This window comes from Vombatus ursinus, unplaced genomic scaffold, assembly GCF_900497805.2.
Source record: "Vombatus ursinus unplaced genomic scaffold, bare-nosed wombat genome assembly UNPS02014797.1, whole genome shotgun sequence".
Taxonomy (NCBI): Eukaryota; Metazoa; Chordata; class Mammalia; order Diprotodontia; family Vombatidae; genus Vombatus; species Vombatus ursinus.
In genome coordinates, this window is record NW_020954575.1 from 16,234,045 (window position 1) to 16,248,278 (window position 14,234).

Sequence of the window (14,234 nt, forward strand, 5' to 3'; positions counted from 1 at the left end):
CACACACACACACACACACACACACACACACACACACACACACACCTTCTCTCTCTGCTTCTCCTCTTATAACTCTGCCTTTAAGTGCAATGTCTGCTGTGCATTCTGTGGAATGCTCTCACTCCTTGCCTTTTCCTACTGGATCCCTAGTCATCCCTTAAAGTTCAACTCAAATACCACCTCACACAGAAAACCTTCCTGGAGGATTCCATTCAGCTACCATGGGTCTTGGGCACAAACTCAGAGGCTGCTTACTACCTGTGTGACTTTGGCAAGTGACTTCTCCCTGGGGCTGTTTTCTCATTTGTAAAATGAGGGGGTCGTTACCTGAATATCTTTTAAAATAAGGGAAAGGAATAATATACTTGTCTTGACTAGGGATAGGAGGGATATTTTTGTCAAACAAGTGAACACTATTGGAGTCAAAATTAACTCTAAAATTAAAAGATACTTGGGGAAAGAATTTAAAGCAAATATCAGATAAATCTGACATACAAAAATCTATAAAGATCTTACATATGTTTAACTGTCACATATGTAATTTTCTGTATACGAACACATATGTATATGACCAATGGAACAATGATCAAGAGACATGAACAGACAATTCAGAAGTACAAACTGCTAATAACTAAATAAAAATACTGGTAACCAGAAAAATACAAATCAAGACAACCTTAAGATAATTCTTCATACCCAACTAGGGTGAGGAAAAATAGCAAAAATAATCAAAATCAAAATTGGTGCGACTGCAAAGAAAGAGGAACTTTTAATAAATTGCTGGTGGAGTTGCAGACTGGTGCAAACATTCTGGAAGGCAATATATATCAATACATAATGAGACTAAAAAAACTGATTATAATTTTTGTTCTAGCAATTCTTATAGGACCTTACCCTAAAACATCGTGAAGGGATGTTTATAGTTTAAATATTCATAATTGCTTTATTTGCAATAGTAAAAAAAAAAAAAAAAAAGGAAACCATCTATATGCCCCAAAATCAAAGAATGGCTGAAAATATTATGGTGTACCAATGTCTATTAGTGGATTGAGAGTTGGCCTTGGAGCCAGGAATACCAGGGCTAAAGTCCTGCATTTGACATACATTGGGCTGTGGCAAGTTATGAACCCCTTAGTACACTAGGCAACTCTCTAAAACTATAAATTGCAGAGAAGGTGCCAACCTGCTTCAGCAGAGGGAGTTTCATCTGAAGTTCTCTAGATCAATGAAATCACAAGTCCAGTCCCTTGCTGTGATGTGTGTGTATCCATGTATATATACACATATATACATACATACATACATACATACATACATGGAGACCTGAGCTCAAATCCTGCCTCAGATACCTACTAGTTATGTGACCCTAGGCAAGCCACTTGACCTCTGTTTGCCTTAACCCACTGGAAAAGGAAATAGCAAACTACTCTAGTCTCTTTGCCAAGAAAACCCCATGGACAATATGGTCCACGGGGTCATGAAGTTAAACACAACTTATCAATAATTATAATTGTATATATTATGTCACACACAGGGTATACAAGGAGACCTATGGAAAAAGATACAAATCAAGAAAACAGAATCAGAACCATAAATACGTTGACTACAATGGAAGGAATGAAGGCAGAGAGGGAAGGAGGAAGGAAGGGAAGAAAACAAAAGGCAGAAAAGAACTTAAGACAGATTTGAAAGTACAAAAAGCAAACACATTTGATTTGGTGTTTAATTTGCTTTTGTTTATGGTTATTAAAATAAAAAACTAGAATGAAAAATAGGAAAACAAAAAAGAGGGGGTTAAAATAGATGATCTCCAAAGTCCCCTCCAGCTCCAAATCCTGTGATGACTTTGGCAGATTTTACTGCCAGTCTTCATCCTCTGTCCACCGAAATGATGGTAAGAAAAATCCATTACATGTACAAAACATACCTCCCATGTTAACTTCTAAGGTTGGCACAAGACGCTACTCACAGCAGGGAAAATGGGATGCCTTTCTTCTTAAATGACTGTTGATGGGATCTCTTTAAGGAACATCCCTGGATCAACAGAAATCCTGTGCTGCAAGGGAGCTTCCTCCAGGTATGTTCCTAACCTCTCCCCACCTCCATTAAACCCTGCTGTACCTGAGTCTTTATAGTTAGGCTCAGGTGGATATCACTTGAGATAATTAATACATATCAAGTACTTCGCAAAACCTTTAAGGTGTTACATAATAAATGCATGCTCTTAGTGTTGAATTTAGGAGTTGGGAAAACTTGGGTTCAAATCACGGCAATGTGGGAAAGTCACTCACTCTCCTTGATGTTTCCTCATTTATGTAATGGGGAACAGTATCTGTTGCTCCTACTTCACAGAGTTGTTGTGAGGCTCAAGTGAAATAATACCCATCAAGAGCTCTACAACGCTAGTTATTATTAGGTGACACAGGCCTCCCTCATACCCTCCCTTGGCCACAACAGCTGGCTTGCTGGTAACCACCTAACTCACCCAAGCCACCTGGATCCCTGTAGTTCATACAGCTGCCCACACCTCCCACATTGCAACATCAATGGATCCAGAACATGCTGCAAGTGGCATAGGAGATCAGAGTTTGGGCTGAAACAGAAAACCTAAAACAACTGAATAATTCTGACTAGATTGAGCATGTGAGGCAAGGTCATCACCTTGTCTGACACCTGATAACTTAATGTTTCATGGACTGTCTGTACCTGATACTTCATAAAGTGGACAACATAATCACTTAGGTTACTCACCAAATGCATTACACTATTTGTGTGGGACTCCAATTATATCCCACCGGCCTCCTTCCAAAAATTGGTGTTTTGGAACCTTTTCCTTATAGATTCCTTGTCCCCAGCCCCAAATTACCTGCTACATCCAGGTCCAGCTTGAAGTGAAAGGCATGCGTGTGCACTGTCCCCAGAACTTGTCCCCCTATACGGTTCCCAAAGCGAAGGGTATCCTCTCCCCCACCTAGAAAGGCTGTATTGATATAGCCTGTGGCATGGACCCGTCCCTCGAGTGCTCCATGAGGGTGTAACACAAAGTCCCAGATGTAGTCATAGTTGCCCACAGATGACACTGACCGGATAACAAGAGCTGAACCAGCCACAGCACCAAAATAACGACCCTGTGCCTGATCATGGTGTCTTCGAAGAGGCATCCCCTGAGCTTCCTCAAATACACACAGGGCCCCAGGGAGCAACTTGGCTGTCCCCTGGCCCACCAGCACATAAGCGTCCACCATAGTGGCTAAATAGGGACAATCCACTCCCCTCACAAGCCCCCGACTGTGCCGACCAATCCCATAAGTGCTATCCAAGTAGTGGGTCATCATTGTCTTAGGTGAGTGAGCACCATAAATGGAGAGACATTCCTGGACACTGATCTCATAAGCCACCCGCTCCCCCTGGAACCATACATCAAAAATCCTCATGCCACTGAATACCCCAAGGCCAAAGCTAAACGTCCAAAATGGAGAGGCTACTTGACTCCCCTGGATGCTATATCGGAGACCCTGGGGTGAGAACTGTAGGGGAGGAGGAGGACCTGGAGGAACCTTAGGCCTCAAAGATGATGCCCCATCTGGTAAAGGTGGAGTAACCCTAACCACATCCACTTGACCAGCCTTGAACTTTTGCTCCAATTGGCCCAGGTCCTCATAGTAATAGCCTTGAAAGTAGACCTTCTGGATGGACCACTGAGCTGGGTCCAAGTCCCCATGATCCAGCAGCAATTCCAGTCCCACAGGATGCAGAAAAAAGCCAGCACCTGAGACATTCTGATAGAGGGCAAGCCAGGTGGTACGCTCTCCTGATTCAAAGCCATGAGAAGGTGAGGGCACAGGTGCCAAAGAAGAGCCATCATAATTGAAGACAGAAGTCAGGAAGACAGGTGCCTTGGGCAATTCTACTTCCTTCAAGTGCCTCCATACCTGGGCAAACTCATTCTTCAGCATAGGGCGCCGGTAATAAGGGAGGGGACCCCCGCAGCGTTCTACAGTCACATCCCGAAGGTAGGAAAGATTTGGCAATGGCCCCACCACAAACTCACTCACATTGGGCTGGGCCTGATGGCCAAAGAAGACCACAGCTAGAGCTTCCCGGGGAGGCGGCGGTTCTCCCCCATCCAGGTGAGCCAATGCTGCAGCTTTGGGAGGCAGCTGTAACTCCACTGAGAAGACACAGTTGTCTGATGGGCTCGCATAGCTTGCATCTACCAACCCTGTCCCAAGCTGCTGGGTCAGGAAGCGCATCACTGAGGCCAACTCCTCCTGGGTCAGATCTGAGAACAGCCGACTCCTATTAGAATGCAGCCAAAACCGCCTGACAGGAGCCCTTGAGGGGCAGTGGGGAGGCTGGCTGGAGATACCCCTACCAGTCAACAGAACACAAACCAGAGCAAAAATGGTGACCATGGAGAGTGCCAGAAGGACCAGGACCACCTTCATATTCATAGTGACTACCAAACAGTTAAGTATTAGGAGTCCCAGGGAGAGTTCTCCCAGTTGCTTCTCCCAGCTCCAGGTATCAACTCTGGGAAAGAAAGCTACTCACTGGGTTAGGACTAAAGCTCTCCACCCTCTGGTCTAGATATGTAATTTTCCCTGTAAATGGCTTCTTTGGTCCTGCCCTCTCCATTTTCCTCTTCTGTGGTTTGGCTTCCCCAATTGCCCACCCCCCCCCCCCCAGTACACCAGTAGTCAGGTTCCAACAACAATAAAAACTGTAGGTACTTTTCATCACTGCCAATGTTGTTGGTTAAAAACTTTTAATTTAGGGGTTTCCTTTAGTTGAAGGAGAGCATAGACCAAGGGTAAAGAAATTTTTAGAATCTTGAAGTACAACCAAACAGGTGCTGGAAAAAGATTCCTGCTTTAAAAGTCTCCTTATGAGGCATCCTTGTGCAGAGGTAAAGAGCATTGGACTGGAAGTCAGAGAGCCTAAAAGGATGGCCCTGCACTGAAATCCCAGCTCTATCCATTAATATCCTCTGAGACTCAGGGCAAGTCACTTTATGTTTTATGGGGGGGGGGGGTTGAAGGGTGGGGATGGGGGGGAAGGTCTCAGTCCCCTCATCTATAAAATGGAGTTGTAATAGTTAATTTCTAAAATCCTTTCTTAATTTGGATGCTGTATATATATGCCCCTCTCCTCATTTCTTCACAGAGCCTTAGGTGAGGATTCCATTTAAGTACAGTCCAAGGGGAGCCTAGAGGTAGCCAGCATCTGTACCACCCCACTTTCCTATCCCCATTTACCTTTCTGTTTTCCTTAGGGCAAATAAGCTAGGTCCTACAAGCCTTTCAAAGAAAAGGGAACTCTTGAGTCCCAGGACTCTATATAGGTAACATGACCATCCATCACAGAAGGCAGGTATTCTTCCCATGTTTCTCCCTCACACCCCATTTCCCACACTATAGTTTTGGTTTTTTTTTAAACTGATTCTGAGAGGTGGAAGACAACAAATCCTAGTTGTTTTTGTTTTCTGTTTTTGAGTGGCAGCAAGGTTAGGCTTGTATCAGAGTATGACTGGGAAATGAAAGGTATATTTGCAAGATGTAAATCAAGGAGAGTCCCAGTCAAACATATCAAAAACCAAACAAAAAACTCACCACTCCTAGAAGTGAGCATAGACTAAGTATCAATATACAAAGTCTTTAAGGAATTGAAAATACCCTTCTGAAAATCAGAGATCAAACCCTGTCTCTGACACATCCTCACAACGTGTCCCTGAGCCAGTCACGTAATGTCTTCTTCGAATGCTCCAGTTAACTCTCTAATACTAGAGTTGATAGAAGATACAAATCTACCATGGTAAACAAAGCTCCTAGATGGGAGCTCCCACACCAATGAAATCACAGGCACGGCATGCTTTCCACTTCACCCCTCCCTTGCACAAAGGAAAAAGGGACAGGCAAAGGGCATGGTGGTGCAGTGCGTCAAGCACCAATCAAGCTAGTTAGGTTGCTGCCATTCTAGTCTTGGCTCGGCACTAACCAGCTAATATGACCTTGGACAAGTCGTTCTGCATCTTGGGTTCAGATGACCTTCCAGCTCAAATACTATAGGTCCCTCAAGTTTGATGATGAGGAAGCTCCACACCAACTACATGAGAGCACAGCAGCCCCTACTGGCAGCTCATGAGAATCACTGGGGGAAGTAACACAGATGCCAGAAGAGAAAAGGTTGGAGGCACCGGTTTTAACATAAGCCAAGACAGACTGTGGGGCCATCAGAGAAAGGGTCCACCTTTCCCCCTAATACTGGAAGACAGTGTTAGATCAATCTTTATATCTTTGAAGGGAGAGTAGAGGTTGCTCACCTCATTTGCAGTCAGCCTATAATGGGAGGTGTGTGTATGGAGACTGGCCTCAATTTTCTGAGGATCACACTGGGGTCTGTGACTTTAAAAAAAGGTCAAAGTACCTGTATTTTTAATAATTTCTTGACATGGTAAAAGAATTTTACATTACGATCCAGGGAAACTGGGGTAGGATAAGGATTGGGGAAGCTGGGTGAGGGACATCAGAACAATCCAACAAACAAAAAAATCGAACAACACCAAGAAACACATGGTGGAGAGGGAGAAGGTAGGTTAAGGACAGGAACGGGGTTCTAGGGGAGGCCCAACTAAAACACAGTTGGTTTGTTACTGAATATTATTCATGGGAAGACGATGTCCTGACTCCTTCACTATAACATAATGGGGCAGAGAGTAATGCATCCCAGGTAGAAACTAGCAGGGAAGTGAGGAGAGAGAAAAACAGAAGGGAAGATGGAAACACACATAGGGGAAGGGTTGATTGGCTGAAAAAAGCACTCTCTCTGAGGGGTAACAGAGCTGGTGGAGGCTGAAGAACCTGTAATAATGAATGGAATATATCCAGAGACTTCTCAAAGAGAGAGACAGCAATTCTTTCATGTTTTTGATCCACCCTGCAGATTTTCACACACAGCACAAACACACACACATGCACATGTACACCTACACACCCTACCCTCCTTGGGAAAAAATATAAATAAGAAAAATATTTCCAAAGGAAAAAGCCTAAAAGTAGCATCAGGATGGATCTAAGGGGCAGAGAACACCACCCTCTCATTTGTAACTGATTTAAGAAGAGCCAAATAGTTGGGGCAGCAGTCTTTGTAACAATTCCCAACAAGACTCTGAGAGTCACAGCATGGTAGCTGCCCTCCCTCTCTCCCAATGATCTACTCAGGTTGAACAGACTGGGCCTCTCAGCTGAATCCTCCTTCACTTAGTCTGGACACCTGACTCTTGGAGCTAGGATGGACTCCTGAAGAGGATGAAAGATCTGGTGATAGGGTCAGGAATATGTGGTGGCAGAGCTACATATGAAAAACTGAAAACCTCACAATAAAGACATCAAAAAAAAAAACAACAACCCTCTGAAAGAGACAGTAGAAAGTATAATATTTCCCGAGGTCCCAGTGGTAGGGAGATGCAATTTAGGAAATACAACCTCTCCCTCCCTTCTCCCACCCACTCCCCATCCCATCATCAGGGATCCTCTATGCCACAGAGAGGCAAGGGTAGCGCCCCCCCCACCCCATTCCCTCAAAGAAACACTAGGCTCTTTCACTTCCAACTCCCCCAATGTCTAACCAGCTAACTGAAAAAGAGACAAACAGACCAAGAGACCAGAGGTGGATTGGGGTGGGGAAAAGTGTTCAAGAGAAAGTGCATGTGTGCATGGACACACATATGCAAACGCTCCAGAAATGAGTCTCCACAAGGCAGGTTGGGAATGGGGACTAGGGTAGGAGTTCCTGAGGCCTGAAATAAGAGGTAAACACGTCACAGAACTACATGAGAGCTTCATTAGACTCTAACTAAAAACAGAAGAGAGGTGTGATTACTATTTCCAGCCAGTTTCCCCATCTCGATAGTCATGTAACAAACCAAGGCAATGTCGGTCTCGAGCCAGACTCACAGAGTCCCCCTGGCTCTGGCCCTGGCCTCAGTACAGCGTCTCTGCATTGCTGCTCCGGGGCCGCTTGATCTTCTCAATGTTTTTCAGGATCATGTCATGTAAAGTGACCTGAGAGAGAGGTTGGGGGAGGGGGAAGGAAAATCACCCACCTGGCTCTCATCCAGCATAGGCACAAGGACTTCAAACAGAGTTTCAGGTTAGGAGATGGGATCATTGGATATCAACCACCAACTTCATGCCCCTGAATCCTCAGATGAGAAGCAGAAACTAACCCCCCTCCCACTGGAGATGAGTGCTAAGAGACGCCAGGGCAACCGGAGGGTTATATGGTAAAGGGATCACTCACATATTGGTTCCTCAGTTCTGATATGATGAGCCGAAGGCTGATATATTCCTTCTCATCAATCTCTGTCACTGTGCGTCGATAGTCTTCCTGAAGAATGAGAAGGAAGGAAAGAAAAGGGAGAGGGAAAAGAGGAGTGGCTGTTTTTCAGGGTCAGGATGAAGGTCTGCTTATTCAACACTCTGCTCCCAATGTCATTTCCCATCCCCACCCACCAACAATTTTCTCACTTACCACATGGGGATATTTGGCTATTTTAGAAACCAATTTGGCTCTTGTAATGTAATATCTGGAAAGAGAAAGAAGAGGAAAGAGCAAGTAATAGAAGCAATCAAAGACAGACCCTGTTCCCCAATCCCTGGGACAGCTCCCAAAAGTCCTACCTAGAAATCTGGTCCAGATAAGATGCAGCTTCACTCTCCACAGTCCTTAGTTCTGCAACTGTCTCCTCCTGTGAAGGATTAAAAGGGTGGATGTGTAAAAGTAAATCCATTGTACCCCACTGGACACCAGCTAGGAGAGACCCAAAATAGGCAGAACAAATGGGAAAATGCCTCAACCTCTTCCTCTAGCTATCTCCTCTACCCCCATAAATGAACATGTATATATGTAGACTTTCACTCAAGGACTTTTACCAAACAATCAAGCCAGTACCTATTTTGCAGAAGTGCGAAAGCCACATAGGATATAAAGATAAGACCAGGGATGATAAAGAAGGATGTAGGATAAAGAAGACCAAATTTCTGCTCTCAATGAGATAACCTCACTGAGATAAGTTCAGAAGGCATTACCTGAATGGATACACCAAAGTTATTCCCATCTTCTATCCTGGGGATAAGGAGCTGAACCCACATTTTGACCTGGAAAGAAAACAGAGCAACATGAGAATCAGTGGCCTTTCTGTTGCAGAGCATTACTTATGGGAAAACTACTGCTGCATGGAGAAAGTAAAGAAAAGTGTCACTAAACACAGAGGAAGTTAGGGTTGGGGAGGGGCAAGACTGCCCTTCCACCTCAAAAATAAATACAAAATCACTCTCTTCTTCACATAAGCTATTATAACGTTTTTCCCAATCCATCATCATTTGCACATCCAACCCCCCATTCCACTCTGGCCTTACCGTGTTGCATTTCTCGATCAACAGCCGGATTTCAGGTTTCACCTTTTCAATAATGTCCACCAGCTGCTGGTTGCTTTTTAACATCCCATTAGGCATCACAAACACCTTGGTACCTGGTGGGAAAGGAAACAACTTATTTTGTCTGGAAGAGGAACAGACATTTTTCTCTCTCCCCCACCCCAGGACCTGGTATGCCAATCCACACCCCACCCCACCCCAACCCATGACACTAATGCCAGGTCAGGCCTTCCACTCTTCCACTGAAAAGCAGCTTCTGGATGGTTCAGAATTCCAATTTCAGGTGCATTCAATTCTAGAAAATGCAATCAGACTGTAGCTCTCTGGACATCAGATCAACCAAAATGGGCTGACAGAAGTAGGTTTGGGGAAAGGGATAGTGCTCACCCTGGAAGGCCTCCTCACACTCATCCAACTTCCTCTTCTTCAAATTGGGCTAAGGATATGCAGAGATTAAATGTTACCCTCCTCAAAGACATCAATTTTTAAATTACTTTATCCTACTCTTCCCATAGTCCTAAAACCTAAATTGAAAGTCCCCCACTGTTGATTTCACTCAATTCAATAAACATTTATGTGCCTATGTGCATAGCACAGTGCTAAGATACCCAGGATAAAGACAAAGTAAAAACAAGAAATCCACTCTTAAGAGATAATCTAATTGAAAAGGCTAGACTCATTAAGCAAATAATAGATAATTTGGTATAAGGATAGGTTGAATTTATTTGGGTATTCTTGCTTCAGGTCTACTAGTTCTACAAACAGCTGATATTTATTTAGTGCTTACTTTCAGATTTGCAATGCACTTTACACATATCAAATTTTTACGTACAAAGGTATAAGTCAAAAGGAAGGGTGAGCTTAGACAGCAAGAATTCCTGATTGTTGACAGAGTATGAGATACAAACTGGCAAAAAAGTCTTGCCCAAGACCAGATAGCCTATAACCTCTAGAGAAAGTGTATAATGATTTCAGTATTGCTGGATCTCACAACAGTTTTTGGAAAAAGATAGTTAAGAGTCTTCTCATGTTACAAAAACAGAAACAAGAGGGATTATGGTAAATTCAAAGAAACTGGCTCCTAGTCCCTAAAATAAGTCCTTACACTGGTCCCTTATGCAAACAGAACTCTGGTCTAGGGGCATCTACTGGTCAACAACAGAGAGCAGTAAAGAGAAACTTACACCATCCAATCCATCATGGCTATTGGTAAGAAGGATAGGATCAGGAACAGGGAGATTCATGTCTGAGTGGATCTGAGTTAAATCATGGATGTTTAAGATAGGCTCCTGGAAAGAAAAAAAAACCAACCTGTATGTTTTCAAGTTAAATAGAAATGGAAGGATGATTTAAGTGGGAAGATGGGGGATAGGCTATGGCTGTGGAATGTCACTGTCAGATGTGGTCACTGTCAGCTAGTCTGCTTAACTATTCTCCTTTGTTGTAAGGATGGGCTTGGGAATGGAGGTACAATAACATCTAGAAATTACTCCAATGTTAAAACAAAAGGAACAAATAAAACCTTTTTTAAGGTGTAAGGAAGGAGAATGTATGTTAGAAGGAACAAATAAAACCTTTTTTAAGGTGCAAGGAAGGAGAACGTAAGTTAGAATCAAACACAAAGCAGACAATTCCAATTTGCTATGGAGTCCAGCATCCTGAGGGAACTGGGGATAAAGGTAGCTACAGAAGGGAAGTGAGGGAAAGGAAGTATCTCTCACCTTCAAAAAACTATCAAGTTCTAATAACTTCTTTGGGAAAAAATTTGCCACCAAGTCTTCTGCCTGAAAGGGACACAGTGAAGTTGACTTACTGCTTACTTGAGGGCTCTTGACATCCAATCTGCACACTCCCCAGGTGACCTCTTTTGGGTATCCCCAACTAAATTAGTCTTCCCTTCCCACCCAACAAGCAGCATCACTCACCTCACTTGTGATCCGCTCCCTGAAAGAATCAACCTGCAAAAGGCAAGAACAAACATCAGGACTTCCTCCAAGGCCTGGGAACAAGGGGGAAGAGATGTGCCCTCATGAGCAAAAAACAAAAACTCCACACACCCACCAAAAAACCGTTCCTGGTGCCTCTGCTCACCTTGTAGTTGTAATAAGAAGATGAGAGACCCCCAGATTCTAAGTATTTTATTTTTTTGACGATCCATTTCTCCATCTTGGGGGTGGTACTCACGGAATAGGGGCCAACTCTCATCGGTTTTTCCTCCCTCCCTATGTCAGCTTGCTCCCTCAGGTAAGGGGGGTTGTAGAGGAGTGGGGACTGGGGGGCTGTGATCTCACAAACGCATCCCTCAACCCTCCGTGACGATGCGACAGCAACCCCAAACACCTGTGGGATCTTGGAGCCGGGAGGGGGAGGGGGGAGTTGGCGCCGCACCATCAATAAGGAGAGGGTTGGTTTCGCAGCAGCTTGCCTAGGGAACTCGGCCCAACACGTGTCCGTCACCGCCTCCCCCGAGCCCAGCGCGGGGAGAAGCAGCAGCGGCCCCAGAGTAGTAGCATCCCTGGGTGAAGCAACGCTCCGCTCGCCTCCAAGACGAGCTGGTGGCCAGCCGGGGCTGGTGGCAGGATGGGGAGAGCCCGGGGCAAAGGGAGGGGGCGACGGGCTCAGAGACGCCCCCAGGAGACAAAGGCGGCCGCCGCAGGGTAAAGAACCGGCCCGGCGGGGTCGCGGGGAGGAGGCGGGGGCTGCTACCTTGAGCTTCACTTCCTGATCCACCTTCAGCAGCGAGGCCATTGCCGGGGCGGGCCGCGTCCGCTCCGCTGGGGGGTCCGGGGCAGGGGACCGGAGGACCTGGGCACCGGAGCAGGCTTCGGCTTCCTTCGGGCCTCCGCCGGCCTGTCTGGCTCCCTCACTTCCTCGCTGCCTCCCGGGCGCCTGCCTGCCTGCCTTCTTGCCTGCCTGCCTCCCAGCTCGCTCACTCGCTTGCCCGCCCGGCTTCCGCCGCTTGTACCGGAAGTCGCGTCACAGCCAATCGCCGGCGGGCTCGCGGGCGGCACGTGCCGGGCGCGCGCTCTTACGCACGCGCACCCTAACGCGAAGCGCAAGTCTGGGCAGGAGGCCAAGGAGTCGTGGTCTCTGTCGTCTTTGGCCTCAGCAGCCGCTCGGGGCAGAGGATGGGAGTCAGGGGCGCCCTAGGCGGCTAACAAGAGCTTGTGCCTTCCTCTTTTGGGCCCCGGGGCATTACGTAGAGAGTGAAGGACGCCACAAGGGCCCCGGGCATCATCGGGCAGTCATAGCATCACTGATGAACTCGAGGCGCCAATGCGCCGTCGCGTCGCAATGACGTCATCACTGCGGGCCGGGTCCTGGGCTGTCAGTGGAACCCAGCAGGTGCAGGAAGCCTCCGGCGGAGGCGAGCCAATTCAGGGCCCCGAGATGCTTGCCCAGGTGCCAACCACCTGGTCTGTGCTGAGGAAGTGCACCCGTCTTGTCCTGTTTCTTTTATCTTAATCTGGGAGCCCTCCGAGGACAGCGACTGACTCATCATCAATAGAGGATTTAAAGAGTTAGATTACAGAGGGAACTTAGAGATTACCTTGTCCAACCTTGCCTTTTTACAGTTAAGGAAACTAAGGCCCAGAGATGGAAAGTTGGTTAATCAAGGTTGCTTACATAGGTGACCGAGCCAGGTCTAGAAACCATAGCCAAAAACAGAGAACACACCCTGCTCTGACAACAGTTTAGGACCATGCACGGTGAAGTCCTGCCCCAATGTCATTCTCTTTGGGCTACCCCATCAGCACTTTTGTTTTGTAACTCTCAAATATACTTCTTATGTAATGTTTATTACAGCTATAGGTATTTGGGTCTTATACCCCACTTGACTGTAACCTCTATGAGTTCAAGGGTCTTTTCAAAATTTTATATCTCAAGCATCTAGCAGCACATTGCTTTCCACACAAGAAACCTCTTAGTGTTTTTTGTGCTGTACCCTGTGTCAGAAGAGAATTGCAAAGGGTCTTCACAGTTCCTTGAGTAGTGGGCAGAGAATTTGTAGTTACATTCTACGACCCGTATTGTCTCTTCCTTATAGTCCTGGATTTGGAGTAAGGGAAGATGAGTTCAAATTCAGCTGCTGACACCAAGATGTTAGCTTTTACCATTCATGGCAGGATAAAAGGTGTAAAGAATAGCTTTATTTTATAGCAGCTTGAAGTTTGAAAAATGCTTTATTGTAGTTGATCCTCAGTACCCCATAAGATAGAGATACTATTATTATACTGTTTAAGAGTGAAGAAACAGGCTTAGAAAGGAGAAGTTAATTGCCCAGGGTTTCACAGCTGGATTTGAACCCAGGTTTTTTTTTTTCCAATTCTTAAGTTCAGTTCTCCATTACACCTCATAAGCTACTCACCCCAGGGTGTTCTTGTCAGTCAGTTAATAAACATTTATTAAATTCCTGCTATATGCCAGGCACTGTTCTAAGCACTAGGGATACAAAAAGAGACAAAAGACAGTCCTTGCCCTCAAGGAATTCACAATCTAATATGGAAGACAACAAGCAAACAAATATGTACAAACAAGCTGTGTACAAGAGGAATAGGAAACAATTGAGAAGGAAGGCACTGGAATTAAGAAAAGTTGGAAAGGCTCCCTGTAGAAGATAGAATTTTAGTTGGGACTTAAAGGAAGTTGGTAGGCAGAGATGAGGAAGGAGTGAATTCCAGGCATGGGGGGACAACCAGGGAAAATACCTGAAGCTGAGAGATGGAATGTCTTTTTTGTTGGATGTCAAGGAGGTCAGCGTCACTGGATAGAAGAGTACATGGCTAGGAGTAAAGG

General features: G+C 45.5%; 2 protein-coding genes across 3 annotated transcripts in view; both read right to left on the minus strand.

Moving 5' to 3' along the window:
• LOC114049115 (retina-specific copper amine oxidase-like) overlaps positions 1-4,474 on the minus strand; it is an 8,884-nt gene extending 4,410 nt beyond the window's left edge. The window contains exon 1 of the mRNA XM_027870302.1: positions 2,867-4,474. Coding sequence (XP_027726103.1) covers positions 2,867-4,454 — 1,588 coding nt within the window. The 5' untranslated portion in view covers positions 4,455-4,474. The remainder of the gene's footprint in view (positions 1-2,866) is intronic.
• Positions 4,475-7,819: 3,345 nt separating this feature from the next.
• PSME3 (proteasome activator subunit 3) lies at positions 7,820-12,380 on the minus strand. Of its 2 annotated transcripts, XM_027870538.1 has the most exons (11): positions 12,144-12,379; positions 11,363-11,395; positions 11,159-11,221; positions 10,622-10,726; positions 9,825-9,873; positions 9,420-9,532; positions 9,090-9,158; positions 8,682-8,749; positions 8,533-8,587; positions 8,302-8,388; positions 7,820-8,063 (listed from the first exon to the last, which is right to left on the minus strand). In XM_027870538.1, the coding sequence occupies exons 1-11, from the start codon at positions 12,183-12,185 to the stop codon at positions 7,983-7,985; spliced, it is 765 nt and encodes a 254-aa protein (XP_027726339.1). In that variant the 5' UTR covers positions 12,186-12,379; the 3' UTR covers positions 7,820-7,982. The 2 variants fall into 2 exon arrangements, with proteins under 2 accessions (XP_027726339.1, XP_027726340.1); XM_027870539.1 differs by lacking the exon at positions 11,159-11,221 and having other exon boundaries at positions 12,144-12,380.
• Positions 12,381-14,234: the final 1,854 nt, after the last annotated feature.

Excerpts from the sequence above, each read along its gene's own strand:
- PSME3 (XM_027870538.1), bottom strand. The coding sequence starts at position 12,185 with ATGGCCTCGCTGCTGAAGGTGGATCAGGAAGTGAAGCTCAAG. Across the intron at positions 9,533-9,824 it reads GTGTGAGGAGGCCTTCCAGG|GTACCAAGGTGTTTGTGATG; the intron begins GTGAGCACTATC and ends CTTTCCCACCAG. Across the intron at positions 8,389-8,532 it reads TAGCCAAATATCCCCATGTG|GAAGACTATCGACGCACAGT; the intron begins GTAAGTGAGAAA and ends CTCATTCTTCAG.